General features: G+C 37.9%; 1 protein-coding gene across 9 annotated transcripts; it reads left to right on the top strand.

Annotated features, from left to right (window-relative positions):
• The first annotated feature begins 1,291 nt into the window (after window positions 1-1,291).
• On the top strand, window positions 1,292-24,501 carry PPM1K (protein phosphatase, Mg2+/Mn2+ dependent 1K). Of its 9 annotated transcripts, none has more exons than XR_015165641.1 (8): window positions 1,292-1,441; window positions 7,707-8,220; window positions 9,580-9,680; window positions 16,457-16,622; window positions 16,774-16,918; window positions 17,919-18,053; window positions 20,579-21,510; window positions 22,743-24,501. XR_015165641.1 is itself a non-coding variant. In XM_086406406.1 (8 exons), exons 3-8 carry the CDS (start codon window positions 9,678-9,680, stop codon window positions 20,708-20,710), a joined length of 774 nt encoding a protein of 257 aa, XP_086262532.1. In that variant the 5' UTR covers window positions 1,292-1,441; window positions 7,707-8,220; window positions 9,580-9,677; the 3' UTR covers window positions 20,711-24,501. The 9 variants fall into 9 exon arrangements, 7 of the variants coding, with proteins under 7 accessions (XP_086262532.1, XP_086262536.1, XP_086262530.1 ...); XM_086406406.1 differs by adding an exon at window positions 14,071-14,263 and having other exon boundaries at window positions 20,579-24,501; XM_086406410.1 differs by adding an exon at window positions 14,100-14,263 and having other exon boundaries at window positions 9,580-9,684; window positions 20,579-24,487.
• Window positions 24,502-24,769: the final 268 nt, after the last annotated feature.

The following is a 24,769-nucleotide window of genomic DNA, read 5'->3' as shown; positions in this document are numbered from 1 at the left end:
CCAGTCTCCCAATACCCTATTCTGCCTGTTCTCAGCACATTAACCAAAACGATTTACAGTCTAAACCAGATTCTTTTGCTTCTTTGCCTAAAGTGCCTCAATAGAGTCTCATTAAATTTAAAATATAAAGGAAATTCCAAGTCTTGGTTACATCAGCAGGCCTCTGTCTACCTCTCTCCTTCCATCATGCTGCTCTCGCTCTCCCTCTAAACTAGAGCCACACTAGCCTTCTTTCTGTTCTCCCAAAATGTCAAGCTGTCCCACCTCAGGACTTTTGCTCTGTGTCTTCTCTGCCCAGAACAGTCATCTCTTTCCAGGTTCCATGGCTGGACTGATCTTCTTACTCTTCCTTTAAATGTAATAAAGTTCTCTAACTTCAACCTCCAATTATTCTCTATACCCACACCTTGTCTATTTCATTCCTTGTGATGATTTGTTATTATTTTATTGGCTTGTTTACCTGTTTGTCTTCTCCCTCTTCCTCCACAATTAGACTGGCAGCTTTATGAAGGCGACTATCATGTCTATTTGCTTCAAGATTATATCCCAGTGCCAAGTATTCAAAAAGTCCTCCCTAAACAAATATCAATGCCTATACTTGTCAAATGAAAGAATCAACATTCTCAATGAGAATTTCCTGGCGGTTCAGTGGTTAGGACTCTCGCTCCACTATTGGGGACAAGGGGTTCCACCCCTGGTCAGGGAACCAAGATCTCACAACCTGTGAGGCGCAGCCAAAAAAAAAAAAAAGTAAAAAAACCAAAAAACATTCTCAAGGGATCATGAGATGCCTGCCTGCTCAGTCAGGAAGAACGGTTTACTGTGAATGTTTCAAAGAATAGCAATGAAACCTGGTGCCTTTCAATAGCCCTGCAAAGTGCTAAGTGCTGGCATTCCGTTCCTGCTCCTAGTTGTCACAACTACCGCTCTATTGCCCCAAGCGACACACCACCACCTCTCTTCAATCCTATGGCGAGGTACCAAATTTCTCGTCCACTGCCGAGGCGTTCCCGCGTTGGTTTGCGCGCCATGGCCTTCGGGAGGGCGGGCATCCCAACAAGCCACGACTGGCTTAAGTCGACGTCGCTCTGCTGTGAGCTGCTGAAAGTCAGCCAAGTCAAACTGATCTCGCGGGGAGGCACGGTCCTGTCGGAACCTGTGATTGGCTGCGACTAAGGGCAGGGCCGCGGGCGCGCCGCCTCGTGAAGCGTGGGTTGGTTGGAGCTGCCGTCAGTCAGCGGGAACAGACTTCCCCCCTCTCTATTTGGCCTACTGCGGGCGAAAAATTCTCAAGAATTTCCAGCAGATTGAGCCAGTGGCTGTTGTAACTGCTTGCCTCAGAGATTGAAAACATCGGAGAAGGCAGTCTTATTTACAGAAAACGCCTCTCCCGCCCTCCATTAGCTAATTGAACATTTTCCAGGGATATTGCCATCACGAGGTAAGAGGTTGGAGAGTGCACTTCATTTATGTTAACCGTTTATAGTATTATTTACAGGAGGGGGCATGTCCCATTGCTCCCAATCCGCGGAATGGAGAGTAAACTGGTTCCCCAGGGAGAGGAGGGGAAATGTCCGTTTAATTTCTCCAGCCCCTTCAGTGCATGCCCAGCGGTCACTGTCTGGGTTCGCTGTGCACAGCTTTCTTCCGTTTCGAGGTCTGGAGCAGCATGTTGGGGCGGGGCCCACCTCGGCTGAGCCACCCGCTGCTGGCATTTTCTGCGGAGATTTTACGTTCCGCCTGAACTTGGCCGGAAGGCTGGAGGCTCCTGCCGGTGAATATGCTGGACCGGGATGGAAGGAGGCAATGGAACTTGGAAGGAACGACGGCTGGCGTGCTGCAGTTCATAGGGTCGCAGAGTCAGACACGACTGAGCGACTGAATTGAACTGATAGAGGGGAGGAAGGGGCTACCAGCCAGCGCTTCCCTTCAGCGAAGCCTCGAATCGCCCCCCGCCTCGCCTCAACCTGCCGGCCGGAGGATGCTGCGAGTGTCAGCGCCTTCTCGCCGGTGCAGCGCCGGTCGGGCTGAGGGAGACGTGGCGACACCCGGAATCTGTACGCAGCGAGGGTGGTTGAGAGGCGGAGACAGGGCGGCGGAAAGTGCTGGAGGGAACCCAGCCATCTGCAGTGCCCGCGGGCTGCGCCGGCCGGAGGGTGTGTTTCCTGCCGTGTTTCGCCCTGGTCATTCATCTGTCACGGCCAGCCAGCCAAGCCCAGGATCCCAAACTGTCCAAGGGTGAGCTTTTCAGGGGATCGGAGCAGAGAAAGATGCAGAGCCCTGGTTGGTGTCGATCTGAGGACGTGGGTTTTGCTTTGCCAAAAGAGCACTGTAATCTCAAGGCCTTCTGGCCCTTGATGTCTTTTTTAGCAGCCGCTGTCTGTATTTTAGAGATTTCACGTGAGGTGACAAAGACGAGGCTCCGGGTGGCAATAGCCAGGGAATTTGGAGTCTGTAAAGTTCACCGGCCTTTCTGAGCTTCAGACTGGAAATGTGCAGCAAGGCCTCTTCAGTCTTTTGCAGCCCCTTCGCCTGTGCGGAGGAAAGAATGAGGTTGTCCGCGGTTTCAGAATGAGTAACTAAGGTGACAGATTGTAATGGTCTTGAAAGATAACAGTGGCCTCTTAGCCTAGGAAAAAAAACACTCCACTGTGTAATAAAATATATCAGTTATAATTTTTCAAGATTTTTTTTCTTGCAACCTTAGTCACTTTCTATTGACCACCAACTCAAGCACCTACTTGACTGGAGGCTTAAGAGAAGAGGAAGGAAGAGGGGAGAGATGTTAGTGATGTAGCATAGAATGTAAAGGAAAATCCTCCTTTTTTAAAAAAAAATTAAATTTACTGAAAATTTAATGTATAGATGTCAACATTGTATTAGGTACTATAGAGGAAATGAAAAATACACACCTTATACTTAGTTGTTCTGGAAAATTCTTAAATGAAGGTTTGGAACATGGTTCTGTGAGTTGTATCCATGTTAACTGAAATGTTTTAAAAAATATTTATGGAATTAGAATAATGAATACTTTTCATTGCTCCCTTGTTCTTTTCTCAGTTTGCACATCTAAACATATGTTCAGGTCAAACATAAGGGGAGTCATTCAGGGTTTCTCTTGTTGGTTTTGTTTTTTCCTTCATTTAGACTAGTACATTTTCTTTCCCTTCCTCCTAGCAGGGTACTGATAAAGAGGATACTGGAGTCCAAATTTCCTGAGATACATTCTGGAGGTTTCTATAATATTTGAATTTATTGTGATAAATTGGTTGTTTTTTTTGTAGAGCCATTAAAGAAACATTCTAAGAATATTAAAATTACCTGTGTTTCCATTGTGGAAGTTATTGATAATGAAAATACCTGAGTGCCACTTTATAATGGGCAGATATGAATACATTCTTAAACATTTTTGCTAGAAATATAAAGCTAAGCAGGTTTGAGCAGTACTGATCCTTAGAACTCCTGAGTAATTTTGGCATGTGCTTAACATGACATCAATAAACTGCCCTTTTGACCTGCTTTCAGCAGTCAAGAGCAGTTTAACTCAAATCCCAAGTGCACCCTCCTGCCAGGGACCGTGAATGCCTCCCTATTCCAAAAATACATTTGGCCAGCTCTGAGGTATTTAAATCATTGCAGGATTATAAAATTGGAATAAGATGAAAGTATAAAATTGGCATAGCAGTCTTGTAGTGGTATATGTGGCTTTTCTTCACCACTCAGTTCAGTTCAGTTCAATTAAGTCGCTCAGTCGTGTCCAACTCTTAGCGACCCCATGAATCGCAGCACGCCAGGCCTCCCTGTCCATCACCAGCTCCCGGAGTTTACCCAAACTCATGTCCATCTAGTCGGTGATGCCATCCAGCCATCTCATCCTCTGTCATCCCCTTCTCCTCCTGCCCCCAATCCCTCCCAGCATCAGAGTCTTTTCCAATGAGTCAACTCTTCGCATGAGGTGGCCAAAGTATTGGAGTTTCAGCTTCAGCATCAGTCCTTCCAGTGAACACCCAGGACTGATCTCCTTTAGGATGGACTGGTTGGATCTCCTACTGCTATTATTTTTAAACAAAGTGTATACCTCAGAAGTTTACCAAATGCATTTTTTCCTTTTCCTGATGCTTTTCACCTGAGATTTCCTACACTCAGGCTGTGGCTTTTTAACCAGCACTCTTTTGTGGAATCTCAATGTCTACTCTTGCAGACTCTCAACTTATTTCATTTAACCCTTTTTTCTGAGAATCCCCCCTGCTAGTCAGTATTATTAAATCAGGAGTCAACTTTGTTCAATAGAGTTCTGTGTCAGAATCTGATACTTTAATCAGATTAACCAAAGCATTGAGTCAGAGGAAGATGAAGGCCTGGTCACACAAATGAATGTGAGAAAGGAAAGTATTTTTGCTAGTAGAATATGGTGTGTCACGTAATGTGTTCTTGGGCTCTTAGTTCATTTAAATTTTGCTTTGACATTTTGTGTCTTCAAATGGCTTTCAAGCAGAATTACTTGTGCCCTTTGACTCTTTTGGGTTACTTTGACTTTCAAAGATTGAATATAACTGTTAAAAGGAAAATAAGCTAGGCTTGATCTCTGATTGAGAGACTGACATAAAGGGTTCCTGAATAACTATTTTTGGCTTGCAGAAAGATAAACACATGCCAATTTTTAATTCTTCAACTGACAATAAAAGATTTTTTAGGTATTTATCATTTGTTCTCAGCTCTTTCTGTTATAAAGAACACTGATTTTTTTTTAAGACTAGTTTTTTCCCCCACATTATAAATTCTACCTGCTAATCAGTGTCTAATCATTTCCATGGGCATCTGGAGAGCTAGGGGAGGGGAGTGGCAATAGCGGCTGATTGGTAGTTTGAAGCTCTGAAGGAAACTTCTTGATGTGTAAGTTTAATTCAGAGTTATTAATTAGCTTGGGAACAAAGTCCTCTTTGAACTGTTTTCTTGGGAACATGAAGATTAGTATGATTTCGTTATACTGCATTTAGCAAAGGAGACGGAACCACTTCTTTAGACACTCCCTTGCTTGCATAAATGATGCTGACCTAGTTTTGTAAACTGGTAAACTGGGTTATGCTTCATGTATGCCAATAGCCAATAATAGGCCTTAAAGTAAATATTTTCCTGTGACTATTCTGCTCTCTTTCTGAGATGATTGTGCAGATAAGGAATGAGGAAGGAGGCCAAGTTGAAGACGGATTTTAGTTTATGTAGGCTTAAAGAAACTGCTCAACCTGCATTTTTCATTCTTAAGTAATGTTTACAGTAGATGCATATTGCCTCATGTGAATGCAGCTCTGTTCATTCGGAGGAGAGAGTGAGAAATGACAAGAGTATCCTAGAAGAGCTGCAGGGAAACTATTCAGTATTTATTAGTTTGTAAATCTAGAACTCTTGTTTAAAGTACATGTGTGACTGCAAAATGACCCAAGGCTGAGTATGGTATACATGCTTTCAGATTGAAGCCAAGAGAATAATAGTACTTTGCTAATTTCTGGTGTACTCTTCAAATGTGAATGTTTTCTGATAAACATTTAAAGCTTTATTTTTCCTATAGTGCAAAGCTGCCTTGTGAATTATCTCCATCAAGAATTAGTACTTAGTTCTCTTACTTGCAAGATGGTATTACACTTTGAAAGTTCTCTACAAGTTCACCTTTATTTGACACAGTTTTTGTTTTGGAATAAAATACAACCTTCAAACAGAACCAAAGGAATAAACTTTTCTTTTTATTTTGGTAATGGAATGCATTGTTTCTCTTTGATACTTGATAAAGAGGTACTGTGTCTCCTCCACCCCCAATAATGCAAAAGAAGTGAGTTTCAGACTTTAATACATGATGTTAACTAAAAGGCCAAGAAGGAGCAGCCTCCTAAGTCTTTCATGACCTATTAATTATTTGGGAGGCCATCTTCATTCTAAATTCTTAGAAGGCTGCGCTCATATGTCTTCCATTGCTTAGATTTACAATGGCATTCTTTGGAACCTCATCCTTTCTTTCTACTTCTATTTACTTACTGAAAGGACTAACGGTTCTTCCTATACATAACTAGACTGATTTCCAAAAATTTGTTTGAAAATGATTGTTCAAAATCTGTAATACATTTTCTTATAGATGCACTCAAGCTGGGCTTTTTGTGTGTGTGTGATTGTGCCTTTTGGGGAGATACATTTTTTTCAAATTTATTTCTTATAGAGAGATAATTCAAACATACAATTAAGAATAATATAACACCTGTATACCCTCCACTGGCATTATCAAATGTTGATATTATGCATTTTTTCAAGTTGGTTTTTAATTCATAAAGTAATAGAATGAAATACTTTGGAGATGAATTTCTGCTTAAACCTTATTTGTATGCAAACTGCCAGCAACACAGTCTTTCCTGCAGGGGTATAGGAATTCCCCCAGCCAACAGCCAGGGGAGGCATTCGGATGAGCCTCATATGTTAATGTAAATGCATAGATCGGTGGCTCATAAAAAGACTTCTTGTCATAAATGCAGTTTCCCCTAATCTCTGAGATCACACACGTCAGAGTTACTTTTTATTTGTGCCTTTGGTGGGTGTTTGCATGAGCCAGTTTATATTAACCAGAGTAATAGAATATGTAAAGTTCAATAAGTTGAGAAACCTTAAAACAAACAGAACTGATATCCAAAATTGTATCTATGCTAAAACTTGGGCACTCTCTGAGTACAGAACTATCATAATGTTAGGTAGTTAGAATAGGAAAAAGGAGTCCAGATTGGTGGTGACTAAAAGACAAGGAAGGGAAAAGCCTGGAAAGTAGAACAAAGGAAGGTCTGAGGACTGGAGTGAGGACCTCAGGTAGAACAAACAGCACTCCTGGCTAGCCCAATTTACATAGGGCAGCCCTGGGGGGAGGACAAAAAACATAAAAAGAGGAGCCTAAAGGGCTCGGGGTCTCTCTCTCTCTCTTCTCTTTGCATCTTTTGGGTCGGCATGCCCTCATGCCTCTAGGATGTATTTTCTTTTATTTTCTAAATAAAACTGAGCTGTAACACAGAGCTGTAACACTGATCAGTCCGAGAGCTGTTAACACTGATCTGTCCCGAGAGCTGAGACACAGTCTGTCCGAGGGCTTTAACGTCCATGGCTTCAATTTTTTGTTATGATGAGACAGAACTGAGGAAATTACACACTCCTACAACAATAAATATTCTAATAACCAGTTATTTTTTTTCTAATTTCTACTCTTGTAAGAGACTTTGTTATTGTTAATATTTGCTCCGCCTTTTCTTCAGAGCAATGAAGTTGATGAAGGGAAGACTATTTATTTACACCTGTTTTCTGTATTCTCCCTAATCAAAAGTGTGGGCCTGCCAGAACTGCAGCTCGGCATCACCAGGGAGGTAGTCTGAAATACAGCATCTCAGGCACCACCTGGCAGACTGAATCAGAATCTACATTTTAACAAGATCCCCAGGTGATTGTAGGTTAAAGCTGTAGAAGCACTTCTTCTATGTGATCTGTGCACACTGTAAAGTTTTTATAGAATTTGAACACTGTGAGTGGGTGGGGTAGGTAAATCGATTCATTTTTGAACCACTATTCTCAGGAGTAGGCTGTTAAGTGCCACTTTCTTTACAGACTTCATTCTTGGTAATATCTAACGATATATCAGTTGTATTTGAAATTACTGATGGAGTGTCTCTGTCTCTCTTTCTACTCAGTTGCATCATTTTTCTGGAAGGCATCCCATTATTGTTCCATTGACCTTTCTCTCATTCCCGAGCCCTCTGGAGTTATGTCAACAGCTGCCTTACTTACTTTGGTAAGAAGTGGTGGGAACCAGGTGAGGAGGAGAGTGCTGCTCAGAGCCCGCGGTCTGCAGGATGACAGGTGGGTGATGCCCACGTGCCACAGCTCCACTTCAGAGCCGAGATGGTCTCGCTTTGATCCTGATGGTAGTGGCCGACCAGCTACCTGGGATAATTTTGGCATCTGGGATAACCGCCTGGAGGAGCCAATTCTGCTGCCGCCCAGCATTAAGTATGGCAAGCCAATTCCCAAAGTCAGCTTGCAGAATGTGGGCAGCGCATCACAGATTGGCAAACGGAAAGAGAATGAAGACCGGTTTGGCTTTGCTCAGCTGACCAATGAGGTCCTGTACTTTGCGGTGTATGATGGCCACGGTGGACCTGCAGCGGCCGATTTCTGTCATACCCACATGGAGAAATGCATCCTGTACGTACAATGATACAATGATTTTCACTCTTTGCAGTTTGCCTAATCCTTCCTGTTTAAACTTAAACCTTTTGGCTGAGACAGCCACTGTTAAGGTAGTTATTTGATTGCTTTCATACTATGTTTATGAACAAGCAGTAGCTCAAGCATGCCATTAATTGCTGATGAGTATTACCATTTCAGAAATCTGTATGTTTTAACCACTCTCTTGGTGAGAGCGTTGACCAGAATCTACAGCAGTTGTGATCATTTCAAGGGAATTCACATAATAAAGTACATGATCTCATGTACTATGAGAATCTATGAGAAGCACTTATTCTGTCTGTGCATGGCACTTAGTGCTTCAATAAATAGTAATTATTTTTTAAAGTGGTATGAATAGCTTTGAATACTTGTTGAAAATAGCTTTAGAAGATTGGCAAAAACATGGGGAAAATGCTTTTAAAGAGGGTGTTTTGGAGCTCTTTAAAAAGTTTATTTACTACAGTCAATATTTACATATTTTTGAGTATCACACTACTTCTAGAATTAAAAGAGGGGGAGAACATGTAAGAGTTACGACCATGTGACTGTTCTTCCCAAGCATAGTTATTCATGGTGAAGAAAATAGCTCAGTCGTGTCTGACTCTTTGTGACCCCCTGGACTGTAGCCTACCAGGCTCCTCTGTGCATGGGATTTTCCAGGCAATAATACTGGAGTGGATTGCCATTTCCTTCTCCAGGGACCTTCCTGACCCAGGGATCAAACCCGGGTCTCCCACATTGTAGACAGACGCTTAATTATCTGAGCCACCAGGGAAGTCCCTATAGTTATTCATACGTTCATCAATTGATTTATGTATATTTTGCATTACTCCACGAAGGAACTCAGTGGCTTAATTTAATATAAAGGAATTCTTGACCTTTCAGGATTATGATGGTGAGGATTAATATCTTTAGACTGGAGACTTAGGCTTTTATTTTATTATTTTTAGAACTTATCTCTGGGCCTGATTCTTTCTCAATTTGATTTATTAATATGTGGATCGTAAGCGTCTGAAAGGCTTCCCAAGTGGCTCTAGAGGTAAAGAACCCACCTGCCAGTGCAGGAGACTTAAGAGATGTGGGTTGGATCCCTGGGTCAGGAAGATTCCCTGGAGGAGGAAATGGCAACCCGCTCCAGTATTCTTGGAGAATCCTACGGACAGAGGAGCCTGGTGGGCTTTGGTCCATAAAGTTGCAAAGACTCCCACACGCAAGCTTCTGAAGGGCAAACCTTGGAGGTCCATTGTATGGAGTGACTCTGCTAGCTGGAGGGACAAAGAGAAAGGCAGGAAACCTATTGTAAAGTGATCGCCCTCTTTTTTTCTCTCCCTGAAGGGATTTGCTTCCTAAGGAGGAGAACTTGGAAACTGTGTTGACCTTGGCTTTTCTTGAAATAGATAAAACCTTTGCAAGGCACGCCCACCTATCTGCTGATGGTAAGTAAAACAATCTCATTCCTTAAAGTCCTTGGGAATTTGGGGTAAGAAGGAAACAATTTAAGCCTTTCAGGGGTGGGAATTTTAATATTTATTGTAAGGATGCTTACATTGAAAATGACTTTTTAAATAATCATTTTAAATGTTGTTTGGAATCCAAAGCAGGGGTAGTATCTCACATTTAAATGAAACATATTAGAGGTTGTTTTAGAAATTGAAGCTCCAAAATAGATCTGATGTTGAATTTTGATTTTAAAAAGATTAAACATTAAAAAAAATCTGTTTGTTCATTTGATGAACAAGAGGCATGTACTATGAGAGGGTTTATTGTTTTTGTTTTTTAGAGGAATCTGATGAACGACTATTGAAATTTGCTACAGGGTAATCTCAGAGTAGTTGTCCAGATAAGAAAATTGCTAATTAGTCTCAAAAGGACAATGGTTAATATGCACTACTTTGTGAAATTAGAAGGAAGATATTTTTTCTTCCACTTCTTAAAAAAGCTTGATCTTGCAGCTTTCCTATGGTAACTAGTTGACATTTTTGTTTTTATTTGTTAAACACAAGACTATAACAGCTGAATTTTAGAATTTGTGTACTGGATGTCTTTATATTTTGAAAAACAAATGTCTCTGATTTTGACTAAATTTATTAAACCATTTCATGAAAATGTAGCTAATGTTTTCTAGTTAGCTGGCCCCCAAATTTATTGCTTATAATTTTTTAATGCTTCTACAGCAGTGTGCATATAGACCTCATAACTGATTTTAAAATGAATCATGCAATATTCATCTGTCTTTTGTTCATCCTCTTGTTTAAAGGAGGTCAAAGCTCACCACAGCAATGTTATCTTTGTAATTTTCAGTTGGAGTGTGTAGGGCTGGAAATTCTCCCCATTTTACAGATAAGGAACTGAAACTCAGAGAGAGATAAAAGGTCAGTTGGAGAGTTAGGGCTGGGATTTTCCTGGCACCCACCGTGGCCTCTCTCATGGGCATATTTAATGATGAGTATTAGGATGACTCTAGGATGGCTTCATTTGCCATCTTAAGACACTTTCTTCTCTTTTTCAAGACCTTTATCACTGTCATACTTCTCCGAAAAGCTTTAGAGTCCACTCTTATTGTTCAAGGATTTATTTTCTCATTTGTAGATTACTTAGGTCCATTTTCTCTCTTTCATTCCTTTGGACGTTTTTCCCCTTCCAACTGGCTCCTGAGCTTGTGAAAATATGAGGTGAGAGAGGGTAGGTTTTAGCATAAGATTCTGTTCTTGTTCCTAATGGGTAAAACATACGAAGGTGAAGAGGACATTAAAACACTTTCTTATAGTTTTATTTTCGTAACTCTGAATACTGGTATGCTCTTATTTCATTTATAAGCAGGTCGGCTGTATCTCACACCATGAAGTTTATCGGCAGGTGGTGTGCCCCAGCTGTTGTGTAAACAGGTAGAGCTCACTGGGCAAGGTTTTCAGAAAGGAATGTTCAAGTGTACCTTGGAAATGGTGGCCAACAATAAAAAACCATTAACCTTTCATGGGTGTAGGCAGCCCTTTGTGTAGCATCTAATTGATAAAAATGCTTAAAACAGTGATAGATTTGGTATAAAATGTGAGAGAACTCCTTTCATTTATGAAATAATAAATACAGTTAAAGGGAATTTTGAATTTAAGGAGAGAATTGATCTAACTTGCTATCTTAAAAGAAATTTTCTACAGACACCTTTCTCACATCAGTTTAGTTGTGCAAAGGAATGAATAAAATAGTTCTTCACTTCTAATAATTAAATGAAAATGTATTCATTTAAACTTAGTTCCTCTGTCATAATTTTTGAGTTAATGATCTCAGAAATTTCATAAGATATTTTAAAGTTTGTTTTTCATTTAATGGCAATTTGCTTACAAGTATAATGGAGCATGACAGAATGATGGTTAGCGTACTACTAAAAGAAAAAAAAAATCTATTATGACATTGTCCTTCTTGAATTTTATTTTGGATGTATTCTTATAGGTCAATTAGTCTCTGTGGTTTTCTTTTTTTAAATAAGTATTTTGAGAACAATTTTGAAATTTATTCTTAATCAGTTGCCAGGCTTTCAAAGATTTCAAAAATTGGCTTTTGATATTTGGGGCTTATTTTATCAAATATACTAAACTTTTCAATTTGTGGATTTAAAAAGAACATGTACCACTTCAGAATTATTATTTAAATTAAAAAAAAATTTTTTTTTACTTTTTAGTAGAACTGAAGCAGTATCAGTATTATAAGAGTAGATAATATTCTTTTTGGCACAGCTGTGGGTAGGACCAGTGCTAGTTAAATAAAATTGTGAAGAAGTGCAGTTTGCCCTCTCCAATTTCTTTCACCTTTTCTTTTAGCATCAGCTCCACTTGGCCTCACTGAACCCTTTCTGTGAGCAGCTTGAGGGTAGGGACCATGGCTTATTCATTTTTGAATTTCTAGGGTTCAACATTCTGCATAGAGTCTGAAAAGTACTCAATAATATTTGGACTAAACTAATCTCCATTGCTTACTCTTTATTACCAAAGTAATTATAACTTATAACTTGACTGTCCTACAGCCAATTTAACTAAATTATTTAATATATATATTTTTATGTGTTACCACTTCTGGGGGGATTTGAATTTTGAGTAAGGAAAGCTGAAAACAGATTGGTTAAACCTTAGGAATGAATCACTAATGGTGGAATTTCAGGTAGGGAGGAGTGCCCCATGTCATACTATTAGCTTTCTCAAAAGAAAGTGAAAATAATAAGGTGACAATAAAACATACTCATCTTTTTAAGACTCATCTAAAGCTGTCATATCTGCATAAAATACTTCAAGCTTTCTCATTAGCATTTAAAATATTTATTATTTCAGTTTTAAATGAGGGTAGTTTGAGGAGAATAAAATCAGAATACCATTTATCAAGAAATAGCCCTTAAGAAATTGCTGGCTATCTTTATTGATTTGTTGTAGATGCATTTTGAATTTACCCTTATTTACAAATAGCTAATTTCATCATCATCTTTGAATATTTTGTATTCATTTTATACCAGTCATGTGTATTTTTACAGCTAATGAAATCAGCCAGTAAGTTCAAATGATGTCTGCCCATTAGTTTATTGTTTAATGGACAAACTGTCACTTAAACCAGATGGTAGAAAACTTAGATGATATCCTATATATCCGATAAACTCTTCAAAGTGTTTCTAGATTACTTAAGATTTGAAAGCAACAAAGCTCCCCAAGAGACAAATGGATCAAAGAAAGAAGACGCTCTGACGTTCAGAGTGGGAGACGTTGGTGGCAGTATTGTGAGTCTTGTTGGAAACTTCCCTGCTCTTCGTATTATTTGATCTCTTTATGGAAGAATTAAACTAAAAAATAACCAGTATGAGAAATGCAATGTGTTTGATTACCCTTGTTATGTTGGAGGCAGCCAAAAGCAAAAAATAGGGACAGCATTGGAGAGATACTCTTATTGTGCTGTTACTGCTTCAACTCGTTCCTCTGATTTAGTGTTTATGATTCATTCATGTCTAGAACATCTTTTTGGTAAATATTGTAACTGTATTTGTTTATCCATATTGTTGACACAATTGAATAATTTCTGGGTGGGGGAGGTTATACTTAGAAAAGTACAGCTTGATTCTTTATGTTGCCATTCAAAATCTTGATCATTTTTTCTTTTGATATATTGACCTGCAACACTGGGGGAAAGAGAGAGCTGCAGAAACTCCCATTTTATGAATTACATAAAATTGTAAACATTTTTTAGCACTCAAGAGCCTTGCTAGCTTTTATTTAAACAATTAAATTAATCATTCTATTCAGGAAATACCGTCTAGATCCTAAAATCCCTGCATTTACCATTAACAAATAAGCTACTCCTTGTATCTGGTATAGGAGGTGCTTTGATTCCTTTTGATTTATATTTTAATGCTAGCAGTTTGGTAGTATACTGTAGTTTATATCCTCTCTAGTATGCTCTAGTATGCTATACAAATTATTCAGAGCTCTACCCATGAATTTCCCTTTTGTTACTGGGACAATTCTGATACTGATACCAAACAAATTTACAGTGTATTTTTTTCAACTCAGTAAAGGTACTGATTTACTCTTCAAGACTAATTGGCTGAGCCTGTGTGTATGTCACCACATATGTGTCTTGGTGCACATACATTTGTATATGGGCTTTCCTACCTTGGGAAGACACAAAACTAAGAAGTGTTATTCTGTGATGAAGAAAACAGACTCAACTACAAAATACCATCAACTTGGTCAAACTGAGTTTTGAAATCATTGACTTGGCATCTCCTGGAATATTATGTAATTTGCTACTGAACATTTCACCAAAATAAAAACCCTTCCCCTTATTTTGCAGCTCTTTCTCTACCCTTCCCTGTGTTGCAGGTTTGTAATGTTTGAGCACAATTCCTGGGTGAATTTCCTATTTGCCTCTGTGCGTGTTATTTGTGGCAGAGAACTGTGCCTGGTCAGCAGCTCTAGACCTGGAGCCCGTGGACACTATATGCTGGGCTTCAGTGGAAAGAGAGATCTGCTTAATTTTGTCCCAGGTGAAGGAGTCCAGCGGTTCCTAGCCTGGACTACTGGAAGGTTCCCACATCCTCTTTGTCCCATTAGTTGAGATGACTTGCAGTAGAAAATGTCCAGTGAGTGTTAAGAACTTATTGAAAGATGTCTTAGTTTTATAATTTTATTGTTAAGGAAAAAAGTGAGAATTTTTACTCCCATGTTAAATGTTAAATGAAACTAAATGCTGATTTAATATTTATATTCTTAGATGCTTAGCAAACCAGAATCAACTGTTTAGAAAACTTTCCCATAAATCCTGGGATTTTGGAACTGTGAAGTTGGGTTGGTTAAAAACTCAAATTCTTTTAAATATCTAGGTGGCAGAGCCATGGATTATAATCCTAAATGGCTAAATTTGAAGTTTTTCATTTATGAAGTATTAACTCTTTTAAGGTAGCCAATTAAAAAACACTTGGAAAAAAGCTGCCACTTACATTTTAAAGAAAGGAGAGGAACATTAAACTCCCTGGACAAGTAGCATCTGAGTAAATGCCTATGTTTTCTTACCAGGCTCTTCTAATCATTTGACAAGATTACAGGGGTTCAACTGTAAAGATTCCCTTATACAATGTTTTATGAAACTCACAATTTAACATTTGTAATATAAACATCACTGATACTTACACTGAAACTTTTGTGTTGTACAGTGACAATATATAATCTACTTTACTATTGCCACAGTGATATTACTTTGGCACAGCAGTTCCAAAATCAAGAGATAAATGGGAAGATAGTGCAATTATAAATGCTACTTCTCAGTAAATTCAGCATGAATATAGGAGATTAAGCAGGGTTTATTCATTTTTTCCCCCATTTTACTTTTCTGATTAAAGCAGGCATTTTAATACATTGATTGGGAAATATATACACATATATCTTTCCAAATGCATTACTGCTGTTTTAAAAATTGTCTTAGAAAAAACTGGAAAGACTGAGCCTCAATCAGTCAATAGCATTTCATTTTTCTTAAATCTGCCTTTGAAGTCAAAATCATCTTTAGATGAGCACCTGAATATTTTACTTAGATGCTTTAAAGGATTAACCATGTTACTGAAGATAATACCTGCTTTAACTGTTACCTTTTTAGATTTTTTCAATTTGCTTTACTTTTTAGTCTACTTTCACAGTATTCTCTTTGACAAGGCTCAATGCACCCTCTAAAGTCAACAAATAGTGAAGAACTTAGGGAGACAATTTAGAATAAACTAAAGAAAGATGCAAAAATGCTCTTTGAATTGGATGAAGGAAACAGCTATGACCTCAGGCCAAGCTACATGTAATTTTGTTATCAGTCAGGGGAAATTAACATTCTTGGAATGCTCTGGGCCGAGGCGGTGACCACAGGAGCAGCACTTGGCAGTACTTTCCTGCATTTGGGAACAGACTGATTGTTTCAGATCCTGCTGGAACCAGAAGTGTGAACTATACCAAGTTTATGGGAAACGAAAATGAATTTCATTCCCTGCCCTCCAGATTTTCTCCTAATATAATGATGGCTGTATCTTTGTTTTACATCTGGGGAGGACAAAGATAATCAAGGAAAGAATATGAACCTTTAACCATTTTAGGATTTCTTTTTTTTTTTTGGTGAACATTTGTAAAATTAAAGCAGTTATAGAAGGAAAGAATATAAAATACAATTCTTAAAGAGCCAGTGAAACACTTGACATATCTTGCTTAGCCTACTAATTGATAATAGTTTCATAGGATGGGGGTAAGAAATGGAAGAAAAAAGTTGAGTGCGTAGATCACAGAAAAGTTGGCTTGCCTGAATGGGCTCTGTAGACCTAAATCACTCTGCCTTATTAGCCAATCTAATTAAAATGTATTACTTTTAATCCTGACACCTGATGTACACACAGAGATGTCAGAATGATAAATTCGAGTTCTACTTTATATAAATAGAAGCCATTTGGAGATAGTGATGCATTTTTTACCAAATTAGGTTAGCAGCTTTTTCTGTTTGCATAGAGCCTTGTTACTGAATTAAATACTTCTTTTTCTGCATGCTCTTACTTCCATAGTTCATTTGCATTTTATTTGCATAGCTGTAGTTAAATTAGAATGATACATTTCAGCATTAGTTTAACATGCCTGTGTTTTATTTTGTAATAAACATTCCAGATCCAATCATTTGATTGTCACTGACTTGTACTCTTCTTCATCATTTGCAGCAACGCTTCTGACCTCTGGGACTACTGCAACAGTAGCCCTATTGAGAGATGGTATTGAACTGGTTATAGCTAGTGTTGGGGACAGCCGAGCTATTTTGTGCAGAAAAGGAAAACCTATGAAGCTGACCATCGACCACACTCCGGAAAGAAAAGACGAGAAAGAAAGGTACCACTTCCACTAATCGCTCTATAAGGATGATATGTATATAGTTCAAAATAGAAATAAAACCTTGCATTGTAAACTGACTTCATGCTTAAGTTTAACCCTTGGTTTTCTGGGTATCACATCATAGTCTTTTTTAACTTTTTTTGACCAGGATTAAGAAATGTGGGGGGTTTGTAGCTTGGAATAGTTTGGGACAGCCTCACGTGAACGGCAGACTTGCAATGACAAGGAGTCTCGGAGATTTGGATCTTAAAACCAGTGGTGTGATAGCAGAACCTGAAACAAAGAGGATTAAGGTAAAAAAAAGACTTGCAAACACCTGATACACAGGCACGGAGTGAACACAGGATTGTCTCCAGCTGCAGGCTTTCTTGGAGGCCTTCATTGAAGCCTGTATGACTTCTGAAAAGAAGTGATTAATGGAAGGAAAGATAAACTTTTCAGATAAAGTAAGAAAGATACTTCTTTCCTGGCCTTATATATGATGAAGTGTTGGCTTTGTTTCATCCTGCTATGGAATTTGCCTGGAAGCCTGGTTTTACTGCCCTTCCTCACCAGCACCTCATCATTCAGCATCACCATCATTTGGAAGATATCCTGACTTCCCTTTTCCACCAAGCCAGAAAATCACCCCATCCCTCTTTCAAGGACATCTTCTGCTTGCTACTAATCATTGTCCCCCTTACACTGCACTTCCCCCAGCACATACCTTAGTGGTGAACTGATACTTTACCTATACAACTCCCAGCCTGCTCTAGTACCTAACACATTATATATAAGGATAGGCTCCCGGTAATGGCAGCAAATGATTGTTAATTTATTGAACAGTTTTATGTCTTACAGGTGTCCCACTTATGTTCATTTCATCTAACAAATACTTCTATAGCAGTTTACAATGTGCTGGGCTCTGTTCAAAATAGCCACTCCTATCCCATTTTACACAGAGAAAACAAATCTGAGCATATACAATTCAACTTACCTATGTTTTCCCAGCTGAAAAATAGAGGTGGGCTTCACACCGAGGAGGTCTTAGCCATTACATTAGGCTGCCTCTCAGCATTTAGCTATCTGGCTTCTTCCTCCATGGTGTTACTAAGTAAATGTTAGGTTTGTCCTCCATGATTGATGCTAAATGTTGCTGTTTTTGCCCTAAATGGAGGCCTGTTTTCACTCTGTTTGTCTGTAAGTTCTGAAACACAGATGACTACTCTGTAAACAGAGAAAATCACTGAATTATGAAGATTATTCTAAGGCCAAGTCTAGTTTGTAATTCTATACGTTTCGTTCTGATTGCAGCTACATCATGCTGATGACAGCTTCCTGGTCCTCACTACAGATGGAATTAACTTCATGGTGAACAGTCAAGAGATTTGTGACTTTGTCAATCAGTGCCACGATCCCAATGAAGCAGCCCATGCAGTGACTGAACAGGTAACACAGCAGAGCTTCTGCAAGAAAAATCCCTAAGTGGGAAGGAGAGGACAAAGCCAGGTACAGGTCTTGGTGCAGCCAAGAGGGGCTGCCACTGTCTGGAGATTTCTTTGAAATCATGTGTTTTAGCTTTTAGTATTACAGTAAATTTTACACTTGACCCCATAGTATTAACAATTAAAATTTTTTTTTTGCTGGTTCTCCCAAGTAGTTAAGTAAAATTAATCTGTCAAGAAAATGAGCTATGTTTATTTTTGGCTTTGTACCTATCTTGAAACGTTAGTAACATCAATAGTAAATTATAAAATAGCAAGTACTACGTGTCAGACACTTTTCTGTTCATATGTATTTAACTCATGTAATCATCATAGTAACCCTCTGAGGCTGGAGCTAGAACTAACTTGTCTTTACAGAGGAGGAGAGCAGAGGCACTGTTACATTCCAGAACTGGGCTTCAAACCCAGATAGCTGAGCTCTCAGTCCAACCACTAGATGATTTGAAACTAGACTGCTCCATGTAAATACCCAATATGAAAACACTATGGTTAAAAAACATACACTATAGCATAATCAACTTCTTGTTTTTAAAAATGGGTGCATGAAAACAAATACATAAAGGTATATGGATGAGTGGTGTGTCAGTGAGCCAATTAGAGCTAAAATTTGGAAGCTATATAATATCCAGTGTAAAAAAAAATGTAAAACTTCCATGTTTTAATATTCTATTTGGATAGATAGCTCTTCTAAGTTCTAGCCATCACTAATCATTAGAGGCACACTTTAACTCATACATAGAGCTATTTTTGCATTCCCAATTTTTACATTTGCAATCAGGGAGCCAAATGTGGCCCAAACTTTTAAGTGCTAACATTTGGAATTAAGATATAAGATCTTACTTAAAAAGCATTATTTACTTGGAAACAGATCGATAAGCATGAGTTATTCACTTGGTAACTATATATGCTCATGAAATTAAGAAACAACCCAATTCTTGTGTATGACCACTTCTTTTTTAATTTCAACCACTTGTCTTAAGATATGTATTTTCTAACTTACCAGGGCATACTATGCCTCATCTGAGTACTATTACTCATTTAATACTTACCATAATCAACTAATTTAATTTACATTCACTTTTCCATGTTTTAGAGGGAGCTCTATAATAAACATTCTGTATATATTTGTTCACATTTATTTCCTTTAGATATTACTTTCTTAGGTTAAGTTCATCAAAGCAAAATTGTTAGGTAAAAGAATATACAGCATTCTGAAGCTTTTAATAAGCTTGCCAAATTGCCCTCCAGAAATACTATCCATGTTATACTTTTCACTGGCATATTTTATAGTTTCTCCAAATTCTTATCATAGGTAATATCTTGCCAATTTGATAGGTGGAAAAATCAAATTTTAGTGTTTTAAATTTGCACCTTTTTTCTTTGTTAGTAAAGCTGTTGTGTAAAAATTTTCTTTGTTTTTAGGAACAAAGCATTTGTTCCTAAAATTGACTTATAATTCTACTGTGGAAAGTATAGTTTATGCCAATTTTCCATTTTGTATGAACTGTAGTAAACTATCTTATAGTTTTATATCTTTGTATACTTCCATTTCTTTTTAATTTTTAAATTTTATTTATTTTTGGCTTCATTGGGTCTTCATTGCTGCACACAAGCTTTCTCTAGTTGTGGTGAGCGGGACCTATTCTTCACTGTGGTGCATGGGTTTCTCATTGGGGTGGCTTCTCTTTTGCAGAGCACAGACTCTAGGTGTGCAGGCTTCAGTAGTTGCAGCACACAGGCACAATAGTTGTGGCTCATGGGCTCTAGAACATAGGCTTAGTAGTTGTGGCAAATGGATTTAGTTGCTCCATGTTACGTGGAATCTTCCTGGACCAGGGATTGAACCCAGGTCCTATGCACTGGCAGGCCAGATTCTTATCCACTGTATCGCCAGGGAAGTCATCCATTTCTTAGGTTATAATTTCTTTAAGCTAAATTCCTAGAAGAATTGCTAGGTAAGAGCTAACATTCTCTGAATCCTTAAACTTTCATTCAGTTCAGTTCAGTTCAGTCACTCAGTTGTGTCCGACTCTTTGCGACCCCATGGACTGCAGCATGCCAAGCTTCCCTGTCCATCACCAGCTCCCGAAGCTTGCTCAGACTCATGTCCACCGAGTCAGTGATGCCATCCAACCATCTCATCTGTGTATAACCTTGCATTAGTCCCTATGCTAAATGCTTTATGTGTATTTTCTTCTTCAGGAGCTACATATCTCATACCTTATTAGTTCACTGGTGCAATTTGCCAAAACTGCTACAATGGTATTTACTTTGGGTCATTAGTTATCCTATCACAATCTAAAATTTTAAACTGTGGGCATTGATACCTAGGGAAAGAATCACAAGCCACTGTGAAATAACTTGTAACTGTGTATTAAACTAGTTTGGCCTTCCAGGAAAAGGCTGATTTCTTTTTGTACGGATCCTGATTTCCGTTGTTCATTTCTTCCTTCCTGCCATACCTTGCAGGCAATACAATATGGTACTGAAGATAACACGACTGCAGTAGTAGTGCCTTTTGGTGCCTGGGGAAAATACAAGAACTCTGAAATCACCTTCTCATTCAGCAGAAGCTTTGCCTCTAGTGGACGATGGGCCTGATTGCTTGCTGGGACTTGGAGTTTCTGTGCAACAGTTTTTCACTGAGTGTATCAAGAAACTGATTAGATTTAAAAAGTGAACTGTAAGTGGTGACCCTAGAACTCACTAGACCAGTACATAAATCAACATAAACTTAGTAACCATCTACATAGTAGTTTTTCATAAGTACCTGTGATATTTATGTTCAGCTAACTGTATATACTCAGAATAAATATGTGGAATTCAGATACTGTGAGTGAGCCTCTGCGTTAAGTGAGCAAATGAAACATGGTTTTGATACACTTGCTGAGTGTTAAATTTCTAATTTTTAAAACTTTTAAGCAGCTGTGAGCTTCTTTTGATCATTTCTAATCTTTATTCATTTGACCAGGTTCTTGCCTTCAAGTTCTTCAAAACTAGTCAATATTTTGATGGCTACTCAATGTGTTATCTGCAAGTGTTTACTATATTTTGTATTCTGCATCACTTGCTGGTGAACTTAACAATACAAAAGAAATTAATTCGGCTAACATGACACTGTTAAAATGTATACATATGTACTACAGTGCACTTAGATATTTCAGCTGTGTCAGCAGGTCTCCCCTATGTGTGCTGTACTAAGTTGCTTCAGTCATGTCTGATTCTGTGCCCCTGTGGACTGTAGCCCTCCAGTCTCCTCTGTCCATGGGATTCTCCAGGCAAGAATACTTGACTATGTTGCCATGCCTTCCTCCAGGGGTCTTCCCGACCCAGGGATCGAACCTGCGGCTCCTGCACTGCAGACAAGATTCTTTACCTCTGAGACACCAGGGAAATCCCAGGTCTGTCTTGCCCCCGCTCAATTCATTCCTGTTCTTCTGTAGCTAATATATAGCTGTGACTATTCATTCATATCGGAAAAGAATGTCCAATAAAGAGTTCTTTGGTCAAAGCTATACAAAGTACATCTGATAGTATCAGGTATTTTGTATGAAGTTTCTATTTGTTATCTCTAATCCTGAGTTTTGTGTTCTGTATATAGTCTGTTTATATCACTTTTTGTATACAGTAAGCAAGTCCTTAAAGGTAATTTGTCCTTAAAGATAATCCCACATTGACTGATAATTGCTACAGACATAGCTTGAGGTTTATGTCTTCTTTTTCTAAGACTCATAAGAAAGAATAAATCTTAAAGCATTATCTATTTCAGCTTGCTATGTAATTTAGGGGTGTAAAACTATATTTCCTTATATCTGTGTGTAAGTTTACTGTTAAAATGTGAATCCCTAAATATGTGTATGCAGCAGTTTATTTCTGCAGACAGTGTAAATTTGTTATATGTAGGTGTATGTACATATGTATATTTTGGACTAATGGAAAATGAAAGGGAACAATCTTTTATAGCTCCTTCACCAGTTAGCTGTAGATTATTGATACATTTATCTCTAAGAACTCTTGACAAACTGAGGGAAGTTTTGTAGTGGAGAACCAATGGTTACTGGCAGATAGGTTAAAAATTATCGTAGGAGATATTTTGTGGTAGGTAACTTATGTGGAAAAACCTAGGAACAGAACCAGCATGTTGAAGCTACATTGTTATATAGTAATTTGCATATAAAATAATAGGATGTGAGAAGAATGCTTAAATGTTAAGAAAGATGTGGAGTTTTGTTGTAGAAACAAAAGAAATACCAAAACTTTAAAGTTGATATAATTTAAACTCTTAGTTTTCTGGTTGATGTTTTTTTCTTCTTTAAGTTTTACTCAAGGCTTATTAGAAGGAATAGGACACAATATATTCACATCTTCTCACCTTTTTGGGAATAGAAGAAAATAAATCTTGAGCTTTCCTGCCTGTATTAGTTAGGAATTGTCCTTTGGAAAAAAGGGTATGGGAATTTTTCAAGGAAGAAAAAAATTTTCAAGAAAAAAAAAATTTTTTTTTTTCAAGGAAGTTTGGTAAAAGAAAGGAAAATATTACAAGAAAGAATATGGTCTTCTATTCATTGCCTGGAAAGTGAGGAACCAAAATGGTCTAAGAAGACTGGAAAACTTTCTCCCTCTTTCTGTATAGGGTCCTGGGACATAAACATGGAGGCTACATTTAGGAGTATGAAGGGTTTCCAAACTAGGAGGCTAACAGAAACTCTGAAGCACAAGATGACCTCCTAAAAATGTAGGTTTTATTTTTGTTTTGAATTCTTCACTTTGCTGTTCCTCTCTTTTACTTTAAAAAAACAGGGGTGGGAGTGATGTTGTCAAGTTCAGAGGTCTAAGGGTCACTGATCCATTGGGTGGATAGCCAACTGTGACAAAGAAGAATTTGTAGACTACATAGGCCTTGGTCTGGGGTGGAGTTTGCTCTGATCCCCCCTGAAAGTTTTTAAGACCTGAAACTAGTCAGCTTTGACTACAGCATAAAAACACACTGCTAATTGTTTTTTAAGCCACAATGTTAAAGTATAACTTTTAGATTATTGTAACCCATAAAAGATAAGCATACATGTATTAGGCTTCTAAGTCTATTACTGAAAATTATGCAAATAATGGAACAAAATGACTGTTCTAAATAGTTTTTTTAGTTATAACTGTGAATTTGCCATGTGGCTATTACCATGTGGGTATCGGTATGGTGTAAATTATATTAATGTAATTAAACTTAAATCAATCATATTTATGTTTGCCTTTCATTTATATGTAGTATATAAATCATCTTTCTAAAATGTGTTGCCAAACTTTATTTGCCATCATTGATTTGGCAAAATATTCTTAAAATCCTTGTGATTTTCCACAAGTATAAATTAAGTACTTTATATATTCAAGTGTAAATGGAATCCTGCTTTCTATCAACCATTTGCTACAGACCCTTGTGTTAAGTGCTTCAAAGTTTTATGCATTTTTTTCTAGAGAAAAAAAGAGTTTTGGTGGAATCAGTTTTGAATTTCTATACTCTATGATGGAAACATTTCTCAAGTTCCATTTAAAAAATTACTTACTTTGAAGAATTGTTAGCATGTAATTTAAATAGAAATTATTTTTCAAAGTTGAATTTTATTTTTTTAATGAATCTTGGCAGAGAATGAGTAGGCCTATGTTAACTTTTCAGTATCAAACAGGATATTTAGTTTCCTTTCAAAGAGTGGACAAGGATTAAATTTCATGGTAATATGATAGACAATAAGAAAATGCTTCAAGGTGGGGTGGGGGAAGGGATAGATAAAGTTTAGTATTGAACCCTTAAATACAAACACTTACTTGTATTTTCCTTTAGCACTTAAGTTGTTCATATACCTGCATCTGTGGAAAGTGACATAAAATCTTGGTTGGGTTACATTTTATTGTATTTACTAGATTCACTTCTCTGGATGAGTTCAACAGAAATAAAAACTCATGTATTTAGAAGCCAGACTGTGATGGTCTGCCTGTTGCTTTTGGCATCTGGAATGAGACCGCCTGACTCTCTGGCAGCTCCCTTTGGTTGTTAGATTGTTGAAACGGCCCATTGATGGTCCTATTGAGCGTTCCAGGCTGTGAAATCATCATGTTGTTCCATCTCCAAGAATGACTCATCCTTCACTGGATTTCTGTATAGAATTTAACATCTTGCTGTGTCCCAAATTAAGTTCTGCCAAAGTGCTCTTGTGTACATTGGTTTTATAATTTCCTAAAGTACTAATTGGGTGTATAGCACTTCTGTAGTATGTTGATGTAATTGCTGCTTTGACCATTGTTTTGAAAGTATGAATTAGAATGACTGTAAGCATACTAAAATCATATAACAGTGTTTAAAACATTTAAATAAAGTACATTCAATAAACACTTTTAAAATCCAACTGTGTTTGTTTGGCATCCACACACTCCAATATATTATGTGGCCTTGTGAACACTGATATAAAGGAGTCAGTGAATGATTGGGAAATTTTTTAGCAGCCAAATTCTGCCTGTTTGCAAAATTAACATGAGACTCTTTGAAAATATTATATATACTTATTTATTCAAATCTTTTTGATTTGATTTAAAACAAGGTTTGTCTCTTGCATTTCCCTCATCCAAAAATATTTGTTGGTACATCAGAAGAAAATGGTCGTGAAGATTTCTACA

Source organism: Bos grunniens, chromosome 6, assembly GCF_055505025.1.
Source record: "Bos grunniens cultivar Pamir isolate PY7600 chromosome 6, Bosgru_T2T1.0, whole genome shotgun sequence".
In the NCBI taxonomy this organism is placed as follows: Eukaryota; Metazoa; Chordata; class Mammalia; order Artiodactyla; family Bovidae; genus Bos; species Bos grunniens.
Note: the sequence above shows the minus strand (reverse complement) of the source record. Positions and strands in the feature narration are given on the sequence as shown.